The sequence below is a fragment of the Saimiri boliviensis genome, chromosome 1 (assembly GCF_048565385.1).
Source record: "Saimiri boliviensis isolate mSaiBol1 chromosome 1, mSaiBol1.pri, whole genome shotgun sequence".
NCBI lineage: Eukaryota > Metazoa > Chordata > Mammalia > Primates > Cebidae > Saimiri > Saimiri boliviensis.
This window is the reverse complement of record NC_133449.1, coordinates 91,822,920-91,844,535: the sequence shown is the minus strand read 5'-3', so window position 1 is coordinate 91,844,535 and position 21,616 is coordinate 91,822,920. Positions and strand designations below refer to the sequence as shown.

General features: G+C 36.4%; 1 protein-coding gene across 4 annotated transcripts in view; it reads left to right on the top strand.

Annotated features, from left to right (window-relative positions):
• Positions 1-21,616, top strand: part of GCC2 (GRIP and coiled-coil domain containing 2) — a 65,503-nt gene that overhangs the window by 19,669 nt on the left and 24,218 nt on the right. For all 4 annotated transcript variants that reach the window (XM_003922768.4, XM_074400359.1, XM_074400355.1 and 1 more), the window contains 8 exons: positions 7,558-7,662; positions 8,223-10,694; positions 11,403-11,475; positions 14,062-14,162; positions 14,339-14,437; positions 20,175-20,294; positions 20,756-20,920; positions 21,224-21,328. In XM_003922768.4, the coding sequence (XP_003922817.1) occupies positions 7,558-7,662; positions 8,223-10,694; positions 11,403-11,475; positions 14,062-14,162; positions 14,339-14,437; positions 20,175-20,294; positions 20,756-20,920; positions 21,224-21,328 (3,240 nt within the window). The remainder of the gene's footprint in view (positions 1-7,557; positions 7,663-8,222; positions 10,695-11,402; positions 11,476-14,061; positions 14,163-14,338; positions 14,438-20,174; positions 20,295-20,755; positions 20,921-21,223; positions 21,329-21,616) is intronic.

The window sequence follows — 21,616 nt, the reverse complement described above, 5'->3', positions numbered from 1 at the left end:
TCTCCATTTGCTTGATAAATCTTCCTCCATCCCTTTATTTTCAGCCTGCGTGTATCCTTGCATATGAGATGTATTTCCTGGATACAGCACACTGCTGGTTTTTGACTTTTTATCCAATTTGCCAGTCTGTGTCTTTTGACTGGGGCATTTAGCCCACTTACATTTAAGGTTAATATTGTTATGTGTGAATTTGATCCTGCCATTTTGATGCCAGCTGGCTGTTTTGCCCATTAGTTGATGCATTTTTTTCAATGTGTCTTTACCATTTGGTACATTTTTGGAGTGGCTGGTACTGGTACTGGTTGTTCCTTTCTATGTTTAGTGTTTGTTTCAGGAGCTCTTGTAAAGCAGGCCTGGTGGTGATGACATCTCTGAGCAATTGCTTGTTCATAAAGGATTTTATTTCTCCTTCACTTTTGAAACTTAATTTGGCTGGATATGAAAATCTAGGTTGAAAGTTATTTATTTTAAGGATGTTGAATATTGGCCCCCACTCTCTTCTGGCTTGTAGAGTTTCTGCTGAGAGATCTGCTGTGAGTCTGATGGGCTTCCCTTTGTGGATGACCTGACCTTTCTCTCTGGCTGCCCTTAGCACTTTTTCCTTCATTTCAACCTGGTGAATCTGACAATTATGTGACTTAGGGTTGCTCTTCTTGAGGAATAACTTTGTGGTGTTCTCTGTATTTCCTGGGCTTGAATGTTGGCCTGTCTTGCTAGTTTGGGGATGTTCTCCTGTATAATGTACTGAAGAGTGTTTTCCAGCTTGGATTTATTCTTTCTATCACATTCAGGTTTACCTATCAAACGTAGATTAGGTCTTTTCACATAATCCCATATTTCTTGGAGGCTTTGTTCATTTTTACTCTTTTTTCTCTAATCTTACCTTGTTTTATTTCATTGAGTTGGTCTTTAATCTCTGATATCCCTTTCTTCTGCTTGGTTGATGCGGCTATTGAAACTTGTATATGCTTCTCAAAGTTCTCGTGTTGTGTTTCTCAGCCCTATCAATTCATTTATATTCCTCTCTTAAGTTGTTTATTCTTGTTAGCATTTCGTCAAATCTTTTTTCAAGGTTCTTAGTTTCTTTGCATTGGGTTAGAACATGATCTTTTAGCTCAGAGAAGTTTGTTATTACCCACCTTCTGAAGCCTGTTTCTGTCAATTCATCAGACTCATTCTTCATCCAGCCTTGTTCCCTTGCTTGTGAGTTGTGATTCCTTGGAGGAGGAGAGGCATTCTGGTTTCAGGTGTGTTCATCCTTTTTGCACTGGTTTCTTCCCATCTTATTGGCTTTATCTATGTGTGGTCTTTTTAGTTGGTGACTTTTGGGTGGGGTCTCTGAGTGGACGTCCTTTTTGTTGATGATGAAGTTATTTTTTTCTGTTTCTTAGTTTTCCTTCTAACAGTCAGGCACCCGTACTATAGGACTGCTGGAGGTCCACTCCAGACCCCGCTTGCCTGGGGATCACCTGCAGTGGCTGCAGAATAGTAAAGGTTGCTGCCAGTTTCGTCTTCTGTTATCTTTGTCCCAGAAGGATACCCGCCAGATGTCAGCCTGAGCTCTCCTTTATGAGGTGTCTCTTTGGTTATACAGGGGTCAGGGAGCTGCTTGAGGAGTTGGTCCGTCCCTTATAGGAGCTCAAGTGCTGAACTGTGAGCTCTATTGTTCTGTTCAGAGCTGCTGGGCAGATACGTTTAAGTCTGCTGCAGCACAACTCATAACCGCCTTTTTTTCCCAGGTACTCTGTCCTGGGAAGTGGGGCTTTATTTACAAGTTCCTGTTATTCTGCTGCCTTTTTTCAGAGATGCCCTGCCCAGCTAGGAGGTAGCCTAGTCACAGTAATGGCAAGCTGCCTCAGTAATGGCAGACGCCCTTCCTGCCACAGAGCTGGACTATCCCGGGTCCAGCTGTGCTTACTGTGAAACTTTCCATCCAGAGCATTTCAGATTGCTGGTCTTTGTGAGGGTGGGACCAGTTGAGCCAGATCACCTGGCTCCCTGTTTCAGCCCCCTTTTTTTCAGTTGAACGGGCAACTCTGTCTCCCAGGCGTTCAGTCGCTAGTTGAAACAGCATCTGGATTTGTGTGAGTTTTTTTGCAGAGACCTGCTGCGCTGGCTGAAACAGCTGTGCTGAAGACTCGTGGCGCTTTTCTGCCTGGGAATTTCCTGATCTGTGGGCAGTAAAAATTTGTTTGGAAATGCGGTGATCACTGACCGTCTGCATTTTCATTGGGAACTGCAATCCAGAGCTGTTCCTATTCGGCCATCTTGGATCCTCTCCCCTCTTGCTAAGTTATATTCCTTTTTTGGCAAAGCACACTGGAAAAACCTGTAGCTTTTAATAATAAGCTTTTCTGTTCTTTATATAACATGTTAAAATGTATGTCCTTACAAGTTTAAATTATGATTAAAATTTCTGGTAGACATCTTCTAGTGCATTAAAATACAATCTAGTTTCATTGCAAACCTCACACATTTGACTTTTAAATAAGGACTAAGAAACCCATTTCTCATGTCAAAATTTGAGGTGCACAGTATTACAGTTAATTTTTATGCTGCTTCTAAATGCAAGAGGCATGAAAAAATGGCATGTTAAGACACTTGAATTTCTAGACCATATTACTGTTGTTAATTTCTCTTTTAACCTTAAATCAGATTTGTATTTCCTAAGAAATATTGTCCATTCTGTGTTTCTGATAGTTTAGGTTTTTTTAATAGCTGTTTGCATTTGGCCTATGTATATAGATCTCCTAAAATTAATTTACATAGAATTCTGATACTTACCAGTCAGAGGTTTATACTGCAATACTTATATGTAATGTGAAAAAACTAATTTCAAAATTCAGGTTGTTTTAACCAAAGTCATATGCACATAATATTTAAATAATGCTAAATTCTAAATAACTTATAATACCAAATAACTTCTGAAAATCATCTCTATATTTGTAAATAATATGCTTATACTGCTATTACCTGATTTATCAGTGTTAATTTGTTAACTTCCTGTTACAACAGATGAAAATCTAGCTGTCTTTCATGACCCCTTCGGCTTTCCAAATGATCAGGCAGATCAAATAATCTCTGATTCCTGGTACCTGCCTTCTAAAGCTTTCTGTCTTCCTCTACTTTTGGCCAGGCCTTTTGTGATGATCTTATGAACTTCTTCACTGCTTACCTGCTTTGGCCCCCTGCTTTTTACTAGGTCACATGTCATTCACTGGGTTAACCACCTTATTTTGATAGAGCATATCCTTCTGTAGCTTCCTAAGAATGAATTCATGGAGGTAAATTTTTGTGTTGTCTTGTATTTAAACATTCATTTATTCTACTCTCATGTTTGAATTATAGCTGTAAATTGATATAGTACTCTAAATTTTTCTGTATGTTTCGTTTTTGTTTTCTTAAAAAAGTTTTTAAATTAGTGTTAATCTAAGAGGTTTAGACATGGCAGTTCTCATGCCGTTGCAGTCTCCCATTGATGTCATCAGGACCCAGATACTCTTCATCTCTGTGCTCCTGCACCCACATCCTGTGAATCTGAGAAATCAGGGGTTTTAGGTTTTAGTTTTTATGCTGTCTGTAGAAGAAACAGGCAAGAAAGAACATGTTGATTATAGAAGTTGAAGGGAGGCAGTCTCTAGAGTATGCCACAAAACTTTCTGCAATGCTCAACTAGATTGATATTTTCAGTAGAGTTTTTTCTTTTGTCTAAGAAGAAATGTCATCTACTTTTAATTTTTCCATCATTGCATTAAAATTTCTGTTCTGATATTAAATATTTAAAAGAGCTCATTCTTGATGTATGAATTTTTTTCATCTCATCTAAAGATTCAACGAGTTCTGTAATCTTTCTGAGCTAATAAATTCATACTGTCTTGGAGTTTACTTCTGCCTCCTTTGCATTGTCTTCATTTCCTTCTAATTTAATTATTTGTGATATGATCACATGTAAACCCACCAAAAAGCTAAGATCTTAAAAATAATAGACACCTTCCAATGTAGCCCTCACACCCTTGATATTCCACACCCCTAGTTTCTCACACCCCAGGTAACAATAATCCTATGTTCATCATTGCTTTTCCTTTCCTTTTATAAAGTTTTACTGCATTTATATCATTTTATAATTTTTTTATTTTAGTTTTTCACTTTACTAAAAGGGTATCATGTTGTTTGTAATGTATTAGAACTTTTCACACTTACTGTTTTTCTAAAGCTCATCTGTATCATTGCATGTCACCATGGCTGCTATAGAGTATTACACTGTATTACAATAACACAGTTCATTCAGAACTAGACATGGATGTTAGGATTATGCCCAGGTTTATGCGGTGGAGTACAAGCACAATGAACCTTCTTTTATACATCTCCTTTATAAATGTGCAAAGGATTCTCAAGTAAATGGGTGGAATCTTTGCATCAAAAGTTACATGGGCTGGGCGCGGTGGCTCATGCCTGTAATCCCAGCATTTTGGGAGGCCGAGGCAGGTGGATCATGAGGTCAAGAGATCGAGACCATCCTGGTCAACATAGCGAAACCCTGTCTCTACTAAAAATACAAAAACTTAGCTGGGCATGGTGGCGCGTGCCTGTAATCCCAGCTACTCAGGAGGCTGAGGCAGAAGAATTGCCTGAACCCAGGAGACAGAGGTTGCGGTGAGCCGAGATTGTGCCATTGCACTCCAGCCTGGGTAACAAGAGCGAAACTCCGTCTTGAAAAAAAAAAAAAAAAAAAAAGTTACATGAAGGTTCAGCCTCAGGAGATAGTGCCAAACCACTATCAATCATTTGAAATAACTTCCACCAGCAATGTACAAAGGATACTGTGGATCCATAATCCTCTCCAGCACTAGGTATTGTCATACATTTTTATTTTTGCCAGTCAAATTGGTGTAAAATGGTAGATCATTGTGTTCTGGATTGAAAGTATTCTTTTTGTGTATAACATCCATTTTCTTTTTCTAATTTTTTTATTTTTTCCTCTTTTTTTTTTTTTAAGATGGGGTTTCACCATGATGACCAGGCTGGACTCAAACACCTGACCTCAGGTGATCCACCCACCTCGGCCTCCCAAAGTGCTAGGATTACAGGCGTGAGCCACCGTGCCTGGCCAACATCCATTTTCTTAATGGGCCAATGGGTTTCTGGTTTGTAGAATTTTTTTAAATATGTGTTTTATATAAACATATATTTGGTTGTTTATGTGTGTGGTAAAAATCTTCTCTCAGCTCATGGTATATCTATCTAAGACTTTAAAGCTTTGTTTTTGACAAATCTTAATCCATATAGAGATTATTTCTTTATAATATGGTATGACATCTTTTTTAATATCAGCTATTTTCAACCTTAATTATTGAATAGTCTTTCTCCAGTAATCTAGTATTATAGTTAAAAACATGTTTGTGTTTGTTTCTGAAGTTTTTTTTTTTTTTGAGATTGCTCTGTCATGCAAGGAGTGCAAGTGGCACTATCTTGGCTCCCTGCAACCTCCACCTCCTGGGTTTGAGCGGTTCTCCTGCCTCAGCCTCCTGAGTAGCTGGGACTACAGGCGTGCACCACCACACCCAGCTAATTTTTGTATTTTTAGTAGAGACCGGGTTTCACCATGTTGGCCAGGATTGTCTCAATCTCCTGACCTCGTGATCTGCCCACCTTGGCCTCCAAAAGGGCTGGGATTACAGGCATGAGCCACCACACCAAGCCTGAACTCTTTTTTTCTGTTCCATTGGTTGTCTGTGCCTTTGCCAATACTGTATTTTTTTTATACCCTTTATAAAAAAATATATACTGTCTTTATTTTTTATACCCTTACAATAAATCATGATATCTAGGAGAATAAGTCCTCTCTTTGTTCTCTTCAAAAGTATCTTGCTATTCTTAGTCTTTTAGTTTCCCATATACATTTAAAATACTGTCAGATTCCATGAAAAACCTCATTGTGATTAATTGGAATGGCATGTAATCTGTAGTTTTATAATTTCCTCTGTGGAAGGCCTTCAGACATCTTTTGGTAAAGTTGTTTCTAGACTCTTGATATTCCTTGATACCATTGTAAATGGTGTCTTCTTTTTAATTATATTTTCTAATTCTTTGCTGCTGCTATCCAAAAATGAAACTGACTTTATCAGTCTTACATACTTTGTGAAACACTTAGTTTTTTCTATTTGCTTATAGATTCTTCTTGGTTTTTTTTATATAAACAGTCATATCATCTGCAAAAAACTATTTTTTAATCTTTATACTTCATGTCTTTATTTATTTTTGAGACGGAGCTTTGCCTGTTGTCCAGGCTGCAACAGTGATCCTCCCACTTCCATCTCCCAAAGTGTTCGGATTACAGGCATGAGCCACCACTCTTGGCTACCTCCTTTTTAAAGCTTTATTTTATAGACTGGGATCTTTAATACTATGTTGATTAGAAATAATGATAGTGTACTAATGTTTAGTTTAGGATTTTTGCATCTAGATTTGTCATAAAATGTGTCTTTGATTTTTCCTTTCTGTAAAGTACTTGGATATTGGTTTTAAGTTACGCTGATTTTATAGAATAACTTGGGGATTATTCTTGCTTCTTATTTTGATCCATTTCATTTGAGTTTTCATTATTAATAGTTACTCATAATTTTCTTTAATTTTTTTTTTTTTCTTTTTTTTTTTTGAGACACAATCTTGCTCTGTCACCTAGGCTGGAGCTAAACGGAGCGATCTTGGCTCACTGCAGCTCCCACCTCCTGGGTTCAAGCAATTCTCCTGCCTCAGCCTCCAGGGTAGCTGGGACTACAGACACCCCCCCCACCACCACACCTAGCTAATTCTCTTTGTATTTTTAGTAAAGATGGGTTTTCACTGTGTTGGCCAAGCTGGTCTCAAACTCCTGACCTCAAGTGATCTGTCCACCTCAGCCTCCCAAAATGCTAGGATTACAGGCATGAGCCACTCTATGCCTGACATATAGATGTGCTTCCTTTTTCGTTGTATTATTTTTTGGAACTTATGTCTCTTCATCAGTTTTAGTAAACAATGTTTATTTTGATAGCTGTCTTAAAAGAGCTGACTCTTGGCTTGTTGATTTTTTTTTTTCATCTCATTAACTTCCTCTTTAATTTCTGCAGAGAATAATCTGTCTCTGAGCGAGGAAGGACATAGGTTATTTCTTGCTTACTCTCTGACTGGTCCCTATTCAGATTGTTGACCAATCCTCAATTTTTGAGCCCCACACATTACACCTCCCTCAACAATATCTGGTGCCTCCAATTCTGAGCATTTCAGTTCTGCAGAATATGTGCTTATATGTGTTTCCTTATGCAGGTCCTTAGGTTATAGCTTTCTTCCTGCGTTTGATTCAGTTCATCCTCCTCCGTAATTAAGTTTTCCAAAAATGTGTTGAAATTTCTCTTATCCTTATATATTTTCTCCTTTTCTCTTTGCTCAATACGTTCATACCTTTTGAAATCTCTTATTCTCACTTCAGTGTGTTTTTAAGAGATCAGGAGATAATTATGCGTGTGGTCAATCCACCATTTTTTTAACCCCAGGCAAATAAATCCTGTTCTAAAATAGGCATTGACTGAACGTCTGGATGCTATTCTTTTGGAAAAAGCAGAGATTGAGCAACAGTGTCTTTCTCTGAAAAAGGAAAATATTAAAATGAAGCAAGAGGTTGAGGTAAGTCAGTATTTTAGTATTCTTTGCTTTTTTATTAACGTGTATACTGTAGTCATTATTTTTAGAGCTAAGACTTTAAAAAGCACCTAATCTGACTAACATTTTATAATATGAACAAAGAAGCAGAAATTGAGATTTTAAAAGAAAAATAACTGAAATCATCTTAACTATACAGCAATAGAGGTAGCATTTACTTGTTGCATTATCTTTTTTTATAGTAATAATGCCATTCTTTAATAAAAGTGAAAAAAAGTTGATTTTCACACACGACTCAACAGCATTATCTCTTTAGTTCTAGGATATATTCGGAGGCATGTTTCTATATCTTGTCTCTTAGGTCTAGGCTAACTTGAGTAATAGATTTAATATTGTAGATATATATTGTCATACTTTAGATAGGCAGAGCCTAAGGAGAATTACTGGAATATCAGCATCATATTTCTCTGAGTATATTTCTGCTTGTTTACTTTTCTTTCTACTTAACTGTTGCTAATCTTTTTACTAAGGGCAGAGGCTTCTTTTGTCTTAAAGAATTTATGTGTGCTTATTTTTTGTAATAGGATTCTGTAGCTAAAATTGAAGATGCACATAAGGAGTTGGAACAATCACATAGAAACTATGTGAAAGAAATTGAAAATTTGAAAAATGAATTGATGGCACTACATTCCAAATACAGTGAAGACAAAGATAACTTACAAAAGGAACTAGAAGAAGCAAAGAATAAACAATTAGAGCTTTCAGAACAACTTAAATTTCAGAACAACTCTGAAGATAATGTTAAAAAACTACAAGAAGAGATTGAAAAAATTAGACCAGCCCTTGAGGAGCAAATTTTATATCTGCAAAAGCAATTACACACTACTACTGATGAAAAGAAGGAAACAGTTACTCAACTCCAAAATATTATTGAGGCTAATTCTCAACATTACCAAAAAAATATTAATAGTTTGCAGGAAGAGCTTTTACAATTGAAAGCCATACACCAAAAAGAGGTGAAAGAATTGATGTGCCAGATTGAAGCGTCAGCTAAGGAACATGAAGCAGAGATAAGTAAGTTGAATGAGTTAAAAGAGAACTTAGTAAAACAATGGGAGGCAAGTGAAAAAAACATTCAAGTGAAATATGAATATGAGTTAGAAAATTTAAGGAAAGCCACCTCAAATGCAAACCAAGACAGTCAGATGTGTTCTAGTCTCTTACAAGAAAATACGTTTGTAGAACAAGTAGTAAATGAAAAAGTCAAACATTTAGAAGATACCTTAAAAGAACTTGAATCTCAACATAGTATCTTAAAAGATGAGGTAACTTATATGAATAATCTTAAGTTAAAACTTGAAATGGATGCTCAACACATAAAGGATGAGTTTTTTCATGAACGGGAAGACTTAGAGTTTAAAATTAATGAATTGTTGCTAGCTAAAGAAGAACAGGGCTGTGTAATTGAAAAATTAAAGTCTGAGCTAGCAGGTTTAAATAAACAGTTTTGCTGTACCATAGAACAGCATAACAAAGAGATACAGGGTCTTAAGGAACAACATCAAAAAGAAATATCAGAACTAAATGAGACATTTTTGTCAGATTCAGAAAAAGAAAAATTAACATTAATGTTTGATATACAAGGTCTTAAAGAACAGTGTGAAAACCTACAGCAAGAAAAGCAAGAAGCAATTTTAAATTATGAGACTTTGCGAGAGATTATGGAAATTTTACAAACAGAACTGGGGGAGTCTGCTGGAAAAATAAGTCAAGAGTTTGAATCAATGAAGCAGCAGCAAGCATCTGATGTTCATGAACTGCAGCAGAGGCTCAGAACTGCTTTTACTGAAAAAGATGCCCTTCTTGAAACTGTGAATCACCTTCAGAGAGAAAATGAAAAGTTGCTCTCTCAACAAGAATTAGTACCAGAACTTGAAAATGCCATAAAGAACCTTCAAGAAAAGAATGAAGTATACTTATTTAGTCTCAGTCAAAGAGATACCATGTTGCAAGAATTAGAAGCAAAGATAAGTTCTCTTACTGAGGAAAAAGATGATTTCATAAGTAAACTAAAAAATTCTCATGAAGAAATGGATAATCTACATAAAAAGTGTGAAAGAGAAGAAAGATTGATTATTGAACTTGAGAAGAAAGTAGAGCAAACAACCCAGTACAACAGTGAACTAGAGCAAAAGGTAAATGAATTAACAGGAGGACTAGAGGAGACTTTAAAAGAAAAGGATCAAAATGACCAAAACGTAGAAAAACTTGTGGTTCAAATGAAAATTCTCTCTGAAGACAAAGAATTATTGTCAACTGAAGTGAAGTCTCTTTATGAGGAAAACAATAAACTCAGTTCAGAAAAAAAACAGTTGAGTAAGGATTTGGAAGTTTTTTTGTCTCAAAAAGAAGATGCTTTTCTTAGAGAACATATTACTGAATTAGAAAAGAAACTTCAGTTAATGGTTGAAGAGCAAGATAATTTAAATAAACTGCTTGAAAATGAGCAAGTTCAGAAGTTATTTGTCAAAACTCAGTTGTATGGTTTTCTTAAAGAAATGGGGTCAGAAGTTTCAGAAGACAGTGAAGGGAAAGATGTTGTTAATGTCCTACAGGCAGTCGGTGAATCCTTAGTAAAAATAAATGAGGAAAAACACAGCCTGGTTTTTCAATGTGATGAAAGGGTATTAGAGTTAGAAAAAGAGATTAAGTGCCTTCAAGAAGAGAGTGTAGTTCAATGTGAAGAACTTAAGTCTTTATTGAGAGACTACGAACAAGAGAAAGTTCTCTTAAGGAAAGAGTTAGAAGAAATCCAGTCAGAAAAAGAAGCCCTGCAATCGGATCTTCTAGAAATGAAGAATGCTAATGAAAAAATAAGGCTTGAAAATCAGAATCTTTTAATTAAAGTTGAGGAAGTATCTCAAACATATAGCAAAAATGAAATCCACAATGAAAAAGAAAAATGTTTTATAAAGGAACATGAAAGCCTAAAGCCATTACTAGAACAGAAGGAATCAGAATTACAAGATATGAGAGCAGAGTTGATACTATTAAAGGTACTATTCATTTGAATTTTATTATTTCAAATTAATACTTAGTTTGATTCCGAAATATATACATTAAGCATTTTTACACCTTGACATTAAAAGTAAATTTTTACCATTTAAGCTCAAGCGACGACTTTCTGAAAAGTACATTAAACATTTCCATGTTGTATGTCCAGTTTATTACATTCATTTATGGGAGGTTTTAAATCATTTTAAAATCTTGAATTTATAGAAGATTAAATGATTAGGGGTTTTAATGTCTTTGTCAAAAGTGTGTTAGTCGCTAGCAAAACTACAGCTAAACATGAAAAAACTTGAATTTCATTCTTGTGTGATATACTTAGTTATCTTTCATAAAGAGTACTTTTAAGCAAAAGAGTAAGCTGTGGTGGTATTGCTAAAATTTTAGGGTTTTTCTTTAAAATTAAAGTCTAAAAATCATTTAATCTTTTATTAAATATGTATTAGATGGATCAAGTTGTTTATCTTGGCCTTGGTTACTGCTTTTTTTTTTTTTTAAATAGTAAATGCCATATGCATGGTAAGGTCAGTATTAATTTTCTGGTCTAACAAGGGAGAATCTGTTGACAAAATTGCTTTTTGTAGGAATTCTCTTTGATAATGATTATCTTGTGCTTAACATGACGGCCAGTTCATCATGGAAAATCAATTCTGATTCTGGTTTTTATTTTGTCTTTTTCCCCCTATAAAATCTAGGATTCCTTAGCAAAATCACCTTCTGTAAAAAATGATTCTTTGTCTTCAGTAAAAGAGCTGGAAGAAAAAATAGGTAACTATGATTCTACATATGTTGACACAATTAATTAGACAGATTGTTATTAGTGTTAGAATAGATTGGGAAATACTATAGCCAAATAATGAGTTGTAAAAAATACAGTAAGTAGCTGTCTTTTCCTCAAGCTCACATTCTTGCCCCTCTGACATCTGTTTGCCTTCTCTTTCAAAAGTGTTACTTTCTATTGTTTAACCCAAGTAAGACTGATGTGATTTCATTTATAAATGGTTTCCTGATTTATTTTGAATTTTTCATTCATTTAGCAAACTTTATTTAAATGCCCAACTATTATAGACACTGGTGATAGAAAAATGGTTGAGGTACTGCTTAAACATCTCACTGTAATTACAGTAGTTTGAAGTATGAACAAGATACAGTACGGACAGCATAGGAACGTATCTATTTTGAGTTAGGAAAAGCAGCATAGAATAGTGTTTTCAGTTGAGTCTTGAAGAATGAGAAATTTTACACAGGAAGAAACGTATTCTAGCAAGAAGAAAGAACAGGTGCTTGTATGTTGACATATAACATATATCAAGGTGCATACGAGGAAGTTCTTGGAGAGGTAGGAGCCTGATCATAAACACACTAGTATGGTTGATATGCAGAGGAATTAGGACTTTATCTTATCTATTTATTCCCCATAGTAATGTATGGGATAGCTCTTTTATCCCCATGTAAGGATCAGGAAATGAAGACTTAGAAGTATGTAAAGTGCCGATGATCCCTCTTAGATTAGGGTAAGGGAAGTCGAAGAGTTTAGAATGATTCCCAGTTGTCTATAATGGGTAATTAGGGCAGATTGGGATGTTCAGTTTTAGAAAAATTAAGTTTAAATACCAGTTCAAGTACAGATGTCAGAACGCTATGCAAATCTGAAGTTAAGAGGAGAGAGCTAAGCTAGAGATAAATATTTGTAAACAGCAGGCATTAAAAGCCAGGAGATTGCCAGGCACGGTGGTTCATGCCTGTAATCCCAGCACTTTGGGAGGCCAAGGTGGGTGGATCCACGAGGTCAAGAGATCGAGACCATCCTGGTCAACATGGTGAAACCCCGTCTCTACTAAAAATACAGAAAATTAGCTGGGCATGGTGGCGCGCGCCTGTAATCCCAGCTACTCAGGAGGCTGAGGCAGCAGAATTGCCTGAACCCCGGAGGCGGAGGTTGCAGTGCTGAGCTGAGATCACGCCATTGCACTCCAGCCTGGGTAACAAGAGCAAAACACCATCTAAAAAAAAAAAAAAAAAAAAGTCAGGAGATTGAAATCATCAAGGGAGTATAGCAAAAAGATGGAGACCAGAGACAGTGCTCCATTCATGTAAAGATAGAGCCAACATAGAAATTGAGAAGGAGCAGGCAATAAGCTAAGAAGACCTGGAATATAATGTGTCTTAAAAGCTAAGGCAAGTAACATGGAAGTGAAAGAAGTGCTTCAAGAGGGAAAAAGTGGTTAGCCATTGCTAGTGCTGCTGATGTATCAAATGAGTACTGAGAACTGACCACTGCCTTAAGCAACGTAAATGTCAGTTACCATGACATGCTGGAACCAGAGCTTGATTGCAGTTGGTTCTAGAAAAAAAAAATGAGGAAGGCAATGTTTGAGAGCATATATGGGCAACTCTTTCAAGGGATTTGCTATGGGGGGAAAAAAAGAGATGGGACAAAATCTAGAGGGGCAGTGTGGTTTAATTTTTTATTTTATGGGAGAAATAACAGCATGTCTGAGATGTTTCACCTGTCCCCTACTCTTTAACTGCTCTCTCTATTTGTTCCTGGCCTTAATTTCTTGATGATCATTTTTCTTGTTGTCTGTTTATAAACTTTTGGAAAAAATCCACTAGAAAGGGGAAAATTATTGCTGCAGAGGAGGAGGGAGAATTGTTACTCTGATGCTTGAGTAGGTGAGGAGACGGATGAAATGCAGATGTGGAACGATTGGCCTTTGCTCCACACACAGGCACCTCACTATGGCAGCCAGAGGGAAGGCACAGGTGCAAGTAAACTAATAGGCCAGGACAGAAATGCAGATCATAACTGAATTTTTAGAAACAAGTATCAGGAAGTCCTGAACTGTGGAGTTCAAATAGGGTAGGTAGCTAAAGAAGTTAAAAGAGAGATCAATATTGGTTAGGTAAACATATTACAGGTTTAGTCATGAAAATCAGACCCACCAACCAAGAGGAGGAATGTACCTATGGAGCATAAATGTTTATCTTTGTCTGATATCTCCAGTACTTGATCCTAATTTGCACACTGTCACCTAAAGTCCTAGCATAACTGTAATTCCAGGAAATCTAATGAGAAGTCCTAAAAGCCTTTCCAATTCCTGGAAACTTACAAAATGGCTAGAAAAAACTAGACTATTTTGGAGGATTAAAGACAATGGAAACTTTTTACATTGTTTGCCTCACATAATGAATAAGCTTTCACTTTTAAAAATATTAATGTTTTTGCTGCTTATTTTAATATCAAATTACCAATTTTGTGTTCCCAGATAATCTATTTCTAGGGCTAAAATAAGTCATTTGAATTTTTTTCCTTTTGAGTTCATATATAATCCATTTATTTTCTATTTTTAGAAAATCTGGAAAAAGAATGTAAAGAAAAGGAAGAGAAAATAAATAAGATAAAATTAGTTGCCGTGAAGGCAAAGAAAGAACTAGATTCCAGCAGAAAAGAGGTGAGCTGACTTTAAAAATGTAAGATTCGGGAATCTTATATTTTAAAAACCCATGAGTTTTTCTATCTATTAAAAAAAAAAATCTCTTAAGTTTTACTTTGTATTCAAAACAGACCCTCCCCCCCAAAACAAAACAAAACAAAAACCTCTTTAATTTTACTTTATATTTAAAACAGACCCAGACTGTAAGGGAAGAACTTGAATCTCTTCTGGCAGAAAAGGACCAGTTATCTGCTTCCATGAAAGATCTCATTCAAGGAGCAGAAAGCTATAAGGTAAAAATAGTCATTTTAATACCAAGTTATAATCATAACTTCTAAGTTAAGAAATGTAAAATTATTGTCCATAAAACAGTCACCTTGTATTTTTTAGTAAATATTTATTCTGTTTTTTGGTGCAATGTAGTAGAATCCTAATAATAAGATTTTAAAGTGGTTAAGTTTTAAATAGTGCCTTTTTTCTTTTTCTTTCTTTTTTTTTTTTTTGAGGTAGTGTCTCCCTCTGTTGCCCAGGCTGGAGTGCAGTGGCATGATCTTGGCTCACTGCAACCTCTGCCTCCGGGGTACAAGCGGTTCTCCTGCCTCAGCCTCCTGAGTAGCTCGGGCTACAGGTGCAGCATGCCCAGCTAATTTTTGTATTTTTGGTAGAGACAGGGTTTCACCATGCTGGCCAGGCTGGTCTCGAACTCCTGATCTCATGATCTGCCCACCTCGGCCGCCCAAAAAGTGCTAGGATTAGGCCTGGCCTAAATAGTGCCTTTAAACTACTGCTTCTAAAAATAAAACTTTGTTTTTGAATTTCCTAACAAAATCAGTAACAAAAAGACAGCTATTACTACTGTAATTATTTAATATTGTTCTGGCCAAATGAATAAACCTGAAGCTTAAACAAGGTGAAGTGTTGTTATTTGGAAGTAATGTACTTGTTTACCTTAATAACATGAAAATATATTGTTAAAACTACAAGAATTTAAAAAGTACAACAAAATCACTGAATGCGAGATAAACATCACTACATTTCTTCAGGTACTCATTCTTTCAGCAAATATTTATAAGGCAGACTATGTTCTGAGTTCTAGGGCAGGTGGTGATCAGCGAAGTTCCTGTCTTAAGTTTGTATCCTTTTAGGACTTAAAAAATTCCAATAGCAGTAACTGACAAAAATAAAAGATACATACTATGTAGAAAAGTAAGGTGGGTAATGAGCCATAATCAGGCTGGATTTTATGAAAAAAAAGAAAATCCCACAGCAGCCATAAAATCCAATCTTAGGAAGCACTTAAATGATAAGTTTTGGCACTTAATGAAGAAAACTGCAAAACTTATATAGGATTACTTTATTTGAACCATTAGTTCTCAGATTGGTTTATAAATTCTAAAACAATTTCATTAAAAATTTTAGATTTTTTTGGTGGGATCTTGACAGTTATTCTTAGTTTTAAGTAAAAAATAAACTAGCATGAACAGCTAAATTTTTTGAAAATGAAAAAAGTGACATCCTACTCAGATGCTAAAACTTCCCACAGTTACAGTCATGTGATAGAATTCTGATGTAAGAATGCTACAAATTAATGGCGCAGAAGAGATAGATACTTCTGCATAACGACAAATAGTTGCCAGGCTCTCTTCTAAGCACTTTACACATCTCAATGCACTTAATTCTCAAAACAATCTCAAAGTATGTTAGCATCAACACTTTACAAGTCAGGGCTCTGAGGCATAAAGAGGTTAAGGACCTCAAAGTCACAGACTCAAATTTCTTAAGAGACCTCAGGGTCACAGAACAAGTAACAGCAGAGCTGGAATTTGAATTCAGGCGGTTGCAGATCTATTGTTCCATCAACTAAGCTATGCTATCCCAGTAAAATTTGAAACCAAAACCAATGAAGAAAGAAATTCCTTGTAAGGAATTAGGTTCCTGTTTCACTTCACATCCCAAAATATATTTTGGATGGATTAAAAAATTTTGTGAAAAATATTTTTTAAAAACCTAGAATGAAATATTGATCCTTTAACTGACTTCTGGATACAGATGGCTTTTTCAAACTTTAAATACCTAAAACAGTTGAGGCCGGGTGCAGTGCCTCACGCCTGTAATCCTAACACTCAGGGAGGCTGAGGTGGGTGAATCACTTGAGGCCAGGAGCTTGAGATCAGCCTGGCCAACGCGGCAAAACCCTGTCTTAACATGCAAAATTTAGCTGGGCATGGTGGCACACGCCTGTAGTCCTAGCTACTCTGGAGGCTGAGGCACGAGAATCACTTGAACCTGGGAGGTGGCAGTTGCAGTAAGCAGAGATTATGCCACTGCACTCCTACCTAAAGTATTTTAACGAATTACAAAGGAAAAGATTGATAGATTTAACTGTTTGAAATTGATACACGTAGTCTACCTCTGGTAGAAATTAATAGATTAAAGGGCTTCTTAAATGTAAAGAGCAAGTTCCTAATGTAACTTGCTCTTATGAAGAAGCCTGTATGTATATTTAAAATGTGTGTTTTAATGGATTTATAAGATCTTTATAAGCATACTCATTCTTTGTCATCATATGTAAATTTAAGTTTTCAAATTTCATTATCATATTTTCATATGTAATATAAACTAATGTATAAAAATGTGACAGGATTTAAGGTAGAACCAGAGGGGCTGAAGTGTTTAAAAATGTTGATCATTTTTAAAAACACATGTTACTAAGCTCCATTAGCTTCTTTAGGGTACATCATTCTAAAGATACTGAGTAATTTAGTAGTTTTTTGATTTGGCTAGTTTTTTCAGTGTTCATATCACTTGTAATAACTTGTTTTAGTTTATTAAAAGCTCTGAACACACAGGTGTCCTGGAGGGACAATAATTTGTAATTATTTAGATTTTTAGAAGTTTCTTCTCTACATAAAGAAAGTAGACTCTTGTATGCATGGCATTCGTTTTTGTTCCAAGACTCCCCTTAGGAATAATATTTGATTAAAATCAGAATTTCCCATAGGGAGCCATTATTTACTAGAGTCAGCCTTGGCATAGCAATTCAGTTTTTATAGCTATTGACAGCAATTGGAATCAGAATGAGTAAAAATGAAGAAGGCCAGCTAGAGATTAAGAGGATAAATATCTCTGATTTTTAGATGAGCTTACCCAAATACAAAACAAGCACAGTCTTCTTTCTGTGGAAAAGACAAGGCCTTAGTGATACCTCAGCCCTGTATTCATGTGTGCCAGGAAGTAGCAGACTCAGATAAATAAACATAGAAAAACAAAAATGAAAGCCATATTCTAGATTCCTAAGTCCTGCCTTCTGCCATTGAAATACACTAAATGAACAGACTATAAAATCAAAATTTCAGATTTTAACAGTTAGCCACCAGTTGAGCCAAATAATTGACCATGTGTAAATCAAGAATAGAAACAAAAGTACATTAGTCAAGGATCAGATCTGGCAAGCAAGAGCCAGGCATGATGGCTTATGCCTGTTATCCTAACACTTTGGGAGATTGCCTGTGCTCAGAAGTTCGAGACCAGCCTTGGCAACGTGACAAAACCTTGTCTGTACTAAAAATACAAATATTAGCTGGCCGTGGTGGCACACACCTGTAGTCCCAGCTACTTGGGAGGCTGAGGGAGGGCAATCACTTGAACCCAGGAGACAGAGGTTACAGTGACCTGAGGTCATTCCACTTCAGCCTGGGCAATAGAACAAAATCCTGTCTCAAAAAAAGATTTGGCAAGCACGATCCAAAAGAGCATTGTCCTGGCGCAGTGCCTCACACCTGTAATACCAGCACTTTGGGAGGCCAAGGCAAGTGGATCACCTAAGGTCAGTTCAAGATCAGCCTGGCCAACCTGGTGAAACCCAGTCTCCACTAAAAATACGAAAATTAGCCGGGCGTTGTGGCACATGCCTGTAATCCCAGCTACACCTGGGAGGCTAAGGCAGGAGAATCATGAACCTGGGAGGCAGAGGCTGCAGTGAGCCAAAATTGCACCACTGCATTCCAGCCTGGGTAACACAGCGAGACTCAGTCTCAAAACAAACAAAAAACACCAGAGAAGCCTGCAGAGATTAGCCAAGAACATGAGAGGTCCAGTTCCAGAGGAAGGCCACTGACAGGTTTCACAGTCCTCTTGGTTAATGTGTTTATCTTATTTAAGCATAGTATCTCAGTGGAACTTCCAAAAGTAAACTTTGCAAGAAAACATAAACATTGTACTAGCAACAAAACCACAATCAGATACCACCTCACATCAGTCAGAATGGCTACTACTAAAAAATCAAAAAAATAGCAGGTGCTGGTGAGGTTGCAGAGAAAAAGGAACACTTACACACTTTTGGTGGGAGTGTAAATTAGTTCAGCCATTGTGGAAAACTGTGGCAATTCCTCAAAGCCCTAAAAACAGAAATACCATTCGACCCAGCAATCCTGTTACTGGGTGTATACCCAAAGGAATATAAGTCATTCTGTCATAAAGACATATGCACATGTATGTTTACTGCAGCATTGTTCATTATAGCAAAGACACAGAATCAACCTAAAGGCCCATCAGTGGTAGACCGGATGAAGAAAATTGGCATATATATCACCATGGAATACTACACAGCCATAAAAAAGCAATGAGAATTGTGTCCTTTGCAAGGATATCGATGAAGCTAGAAGCCACTATCCTTACCAAACTAATACAAGAACAGAAAACCAGGTACCACATGTTCTCACTTATAAGTGGGAGCTAAATGATGAGAGCACATGGACACATAAAGAGGAAAAACAGACACTGGTGCCCATCAGAGGGTGGAGGGGTAGGAGGAGGGAGAGGATCAGGAAAAATAATGAGTACTAGGCTTAATACTTGAATGATGAAATAATCTGTACAACAAACCCCTGTGACACAAGTTTGCCTATATAAACTGCACATGTACCCCTGAACTTAAAAGTTAAGAATTTTTTTAAAACACACTCTTTTGCTAGTAATTTTATGTGCACCTTTATGGGAAGAACAGTGAGAAGTTTTCCAGAAACAAAGTCAAAAACAGAATTTATAAGGGAAAAGAGAGAGAAAAACATAAAAAACTACATACGGTCTTGAAATTGAATCTCATTTACATGTTTTGGTGGATAACCTGATTAGCTTGTGTGTGGCAAAAAAAAAAAAGTCTAGTCATTCTGTCCTTGAGTAGGCCAACTAGGAATATCAAAGAAAATTCAGTTGGCAGCTGGACGCGTTGGCTCACACCTGTAATCCCAGCACTTTGGGAGGCCAAGGAGGGCAGATCATGAGGTCAGGAGTTCAAGGCCAGCCTGGCCGACATGCTGAAAACCCGTCTACTGAAAGTATAAAAATTGGCTGGGTGTGGTGGCAGGCACCTGTAATCCTAGCTACTCGAGGCTGAGGCAGGAGAATTGCTGGAACCTGGGAGGTGGAGGCTGCAGTGAGTCGAGATTGCACCACAACACTCCAGCCTGGGTGACAGAGCAAGACTCAATCTCAAAAAAAAAAAAAAAAGAAAAGAAAAAATTCAGTTGGCTTTAGATTCTTCAGGAAATATTGAAAGTGTCACCGCAGAGTGTGAGAGAGACTAAATCTATGAATGTCTTCCAGTGTTCTTTTGTTAATACCTTTACCTTATATTAGACCAGTCCTTGGATATTTCTCTCATCAGAATTCTTCAGGTGGAGTTAGGTGTCCAGGTTAAACTTATTATCCTCCATCCTTAAATTCTGTTTACATTTGAGAAGTTCATTTTTGTTAATGAGTAGAATATTTAACCTTGGAGCTATTATATTGGGTGTATTTAAAATTTTCTTCTCCTTTCATGTATTTCCCCCGCCCTCCAATACCAAAAGTTATCCAGAATCCGCTGAATTTATTACCTAATGCCAGTTAGGTATTCTGTGAAATACTCAAGTTGGGTAAATATTTTAAGCATCTAGAATGGACTCATGAATTTTAAGATGCCTTGATAATAAAGTCTGATCTGTTGAATGCATAATAACATACCAAAGTTAAATCCTTTTTTTATTGAAGAATCTTTTATTAGAATATGATAAGCAGTCAGAGCAACTGGATGTGGAAAAAGAACGTGCTAATAATTTTGAACATCATATTGAAGATCTTACAAGACAGTTAAGAAATTCAACTTTGCAGGTAATTTTTGAATAAATTCAAAAGTGAAAACTATAGCAGGTATATTTGAATCTCAATACTTTTGCATAAAAGATATATGTAGTCAGAAACAGAGTTTATTCCCCCTCCCTTTACCTTCCTCCCCACTTATGAGAGAAGAATAAGATAAAACAGATAGCAGCTATCTTATCTTGCTTATTATTCTAATCTCGGTTCCTTAGGGGCTTGTTTGTTTAGGGGTTTGTTTTCCATTTCTGATCTTTGTTCTGCCAGTGCATCTGGTCTCTCGTAAGGTTTACCGTATTAGTATTGCAATGACAGTTTTTAAAACTTACTCTTAATTTAACATTATTCTGTAGCATGGACTTTGAAATTTTCATTTTTCATATTATGCCAATATTCTCACTAATGTACCTGTTCATTCTTCCTCTGCTATATATATTTTCTGCATTTTTATAGTAATGAATCATTTGTCATTTCAGTGTGAAAAATTAAATTCTGATAATGAAGATCTCCTGGCTCTTATTGAGACATTACAGTCTAATGCCAAGTTACTAGAAGTGCAGATTTTAGAAGTCCAGAGAGCCAAAGCAATGGTAGACAAAGAATTAGAAGCTGAAAAACTTCAGAAAGAACAGAAGATAAAGGTAAAAGCAATCCTTTGAGATTGACATATATATATGTGATGCATTTACCAAAATATTATTTAAATGAAGGGAAGGCTTACTAAAGAGTAGTATTTATGAATTTAGCAGAGCTTATTAATTCCTTAATAAATACCAACCAAAAATTTGAGAATCCATGCTGTGATTTGGGGGTGTATGTTTTTTAAACATTGAAATATTACCAACCTTTTTATGTTTTAGGGTGTCAGATTTATTTTAAAGCCCCTTACAGATACCTTTTTAATGTTGGTTGGGTTGTGTGATTTGTTTTATTTTTCATTTCAGGAACATGCCACTGCTGTAAATGAACTTGAAGAACTTCAGGTACAACTTCAAAACGAAAAGAAACAGCTTCAGAAAACCATGCAAGAATTAGAGCTGGTTAAAAAGGTAAAGTAAAACACTAGGTTCAAAAGTGATATCAATATTCACTTTGTTTTGTTTTGTTTGAAACGATGTCGCTCCGTGGCCCAGGCTGCATGCAGCAGTGTGATCTTGGCTCTCTGCAACCTCCTGGGTTTAAGCATTTCTCATGCCCCAGCCTCCTGAGTAGCTGAGATTCCAGGCATGCACCACCACGCCTGGCTAATTTTTTGTATTTTTAGTGGACACGGGGTTTCACCATTCTGGTCAGGCTCATCTGGAACTCCTGACCTCAAATGATCTGCTCACCTTGGC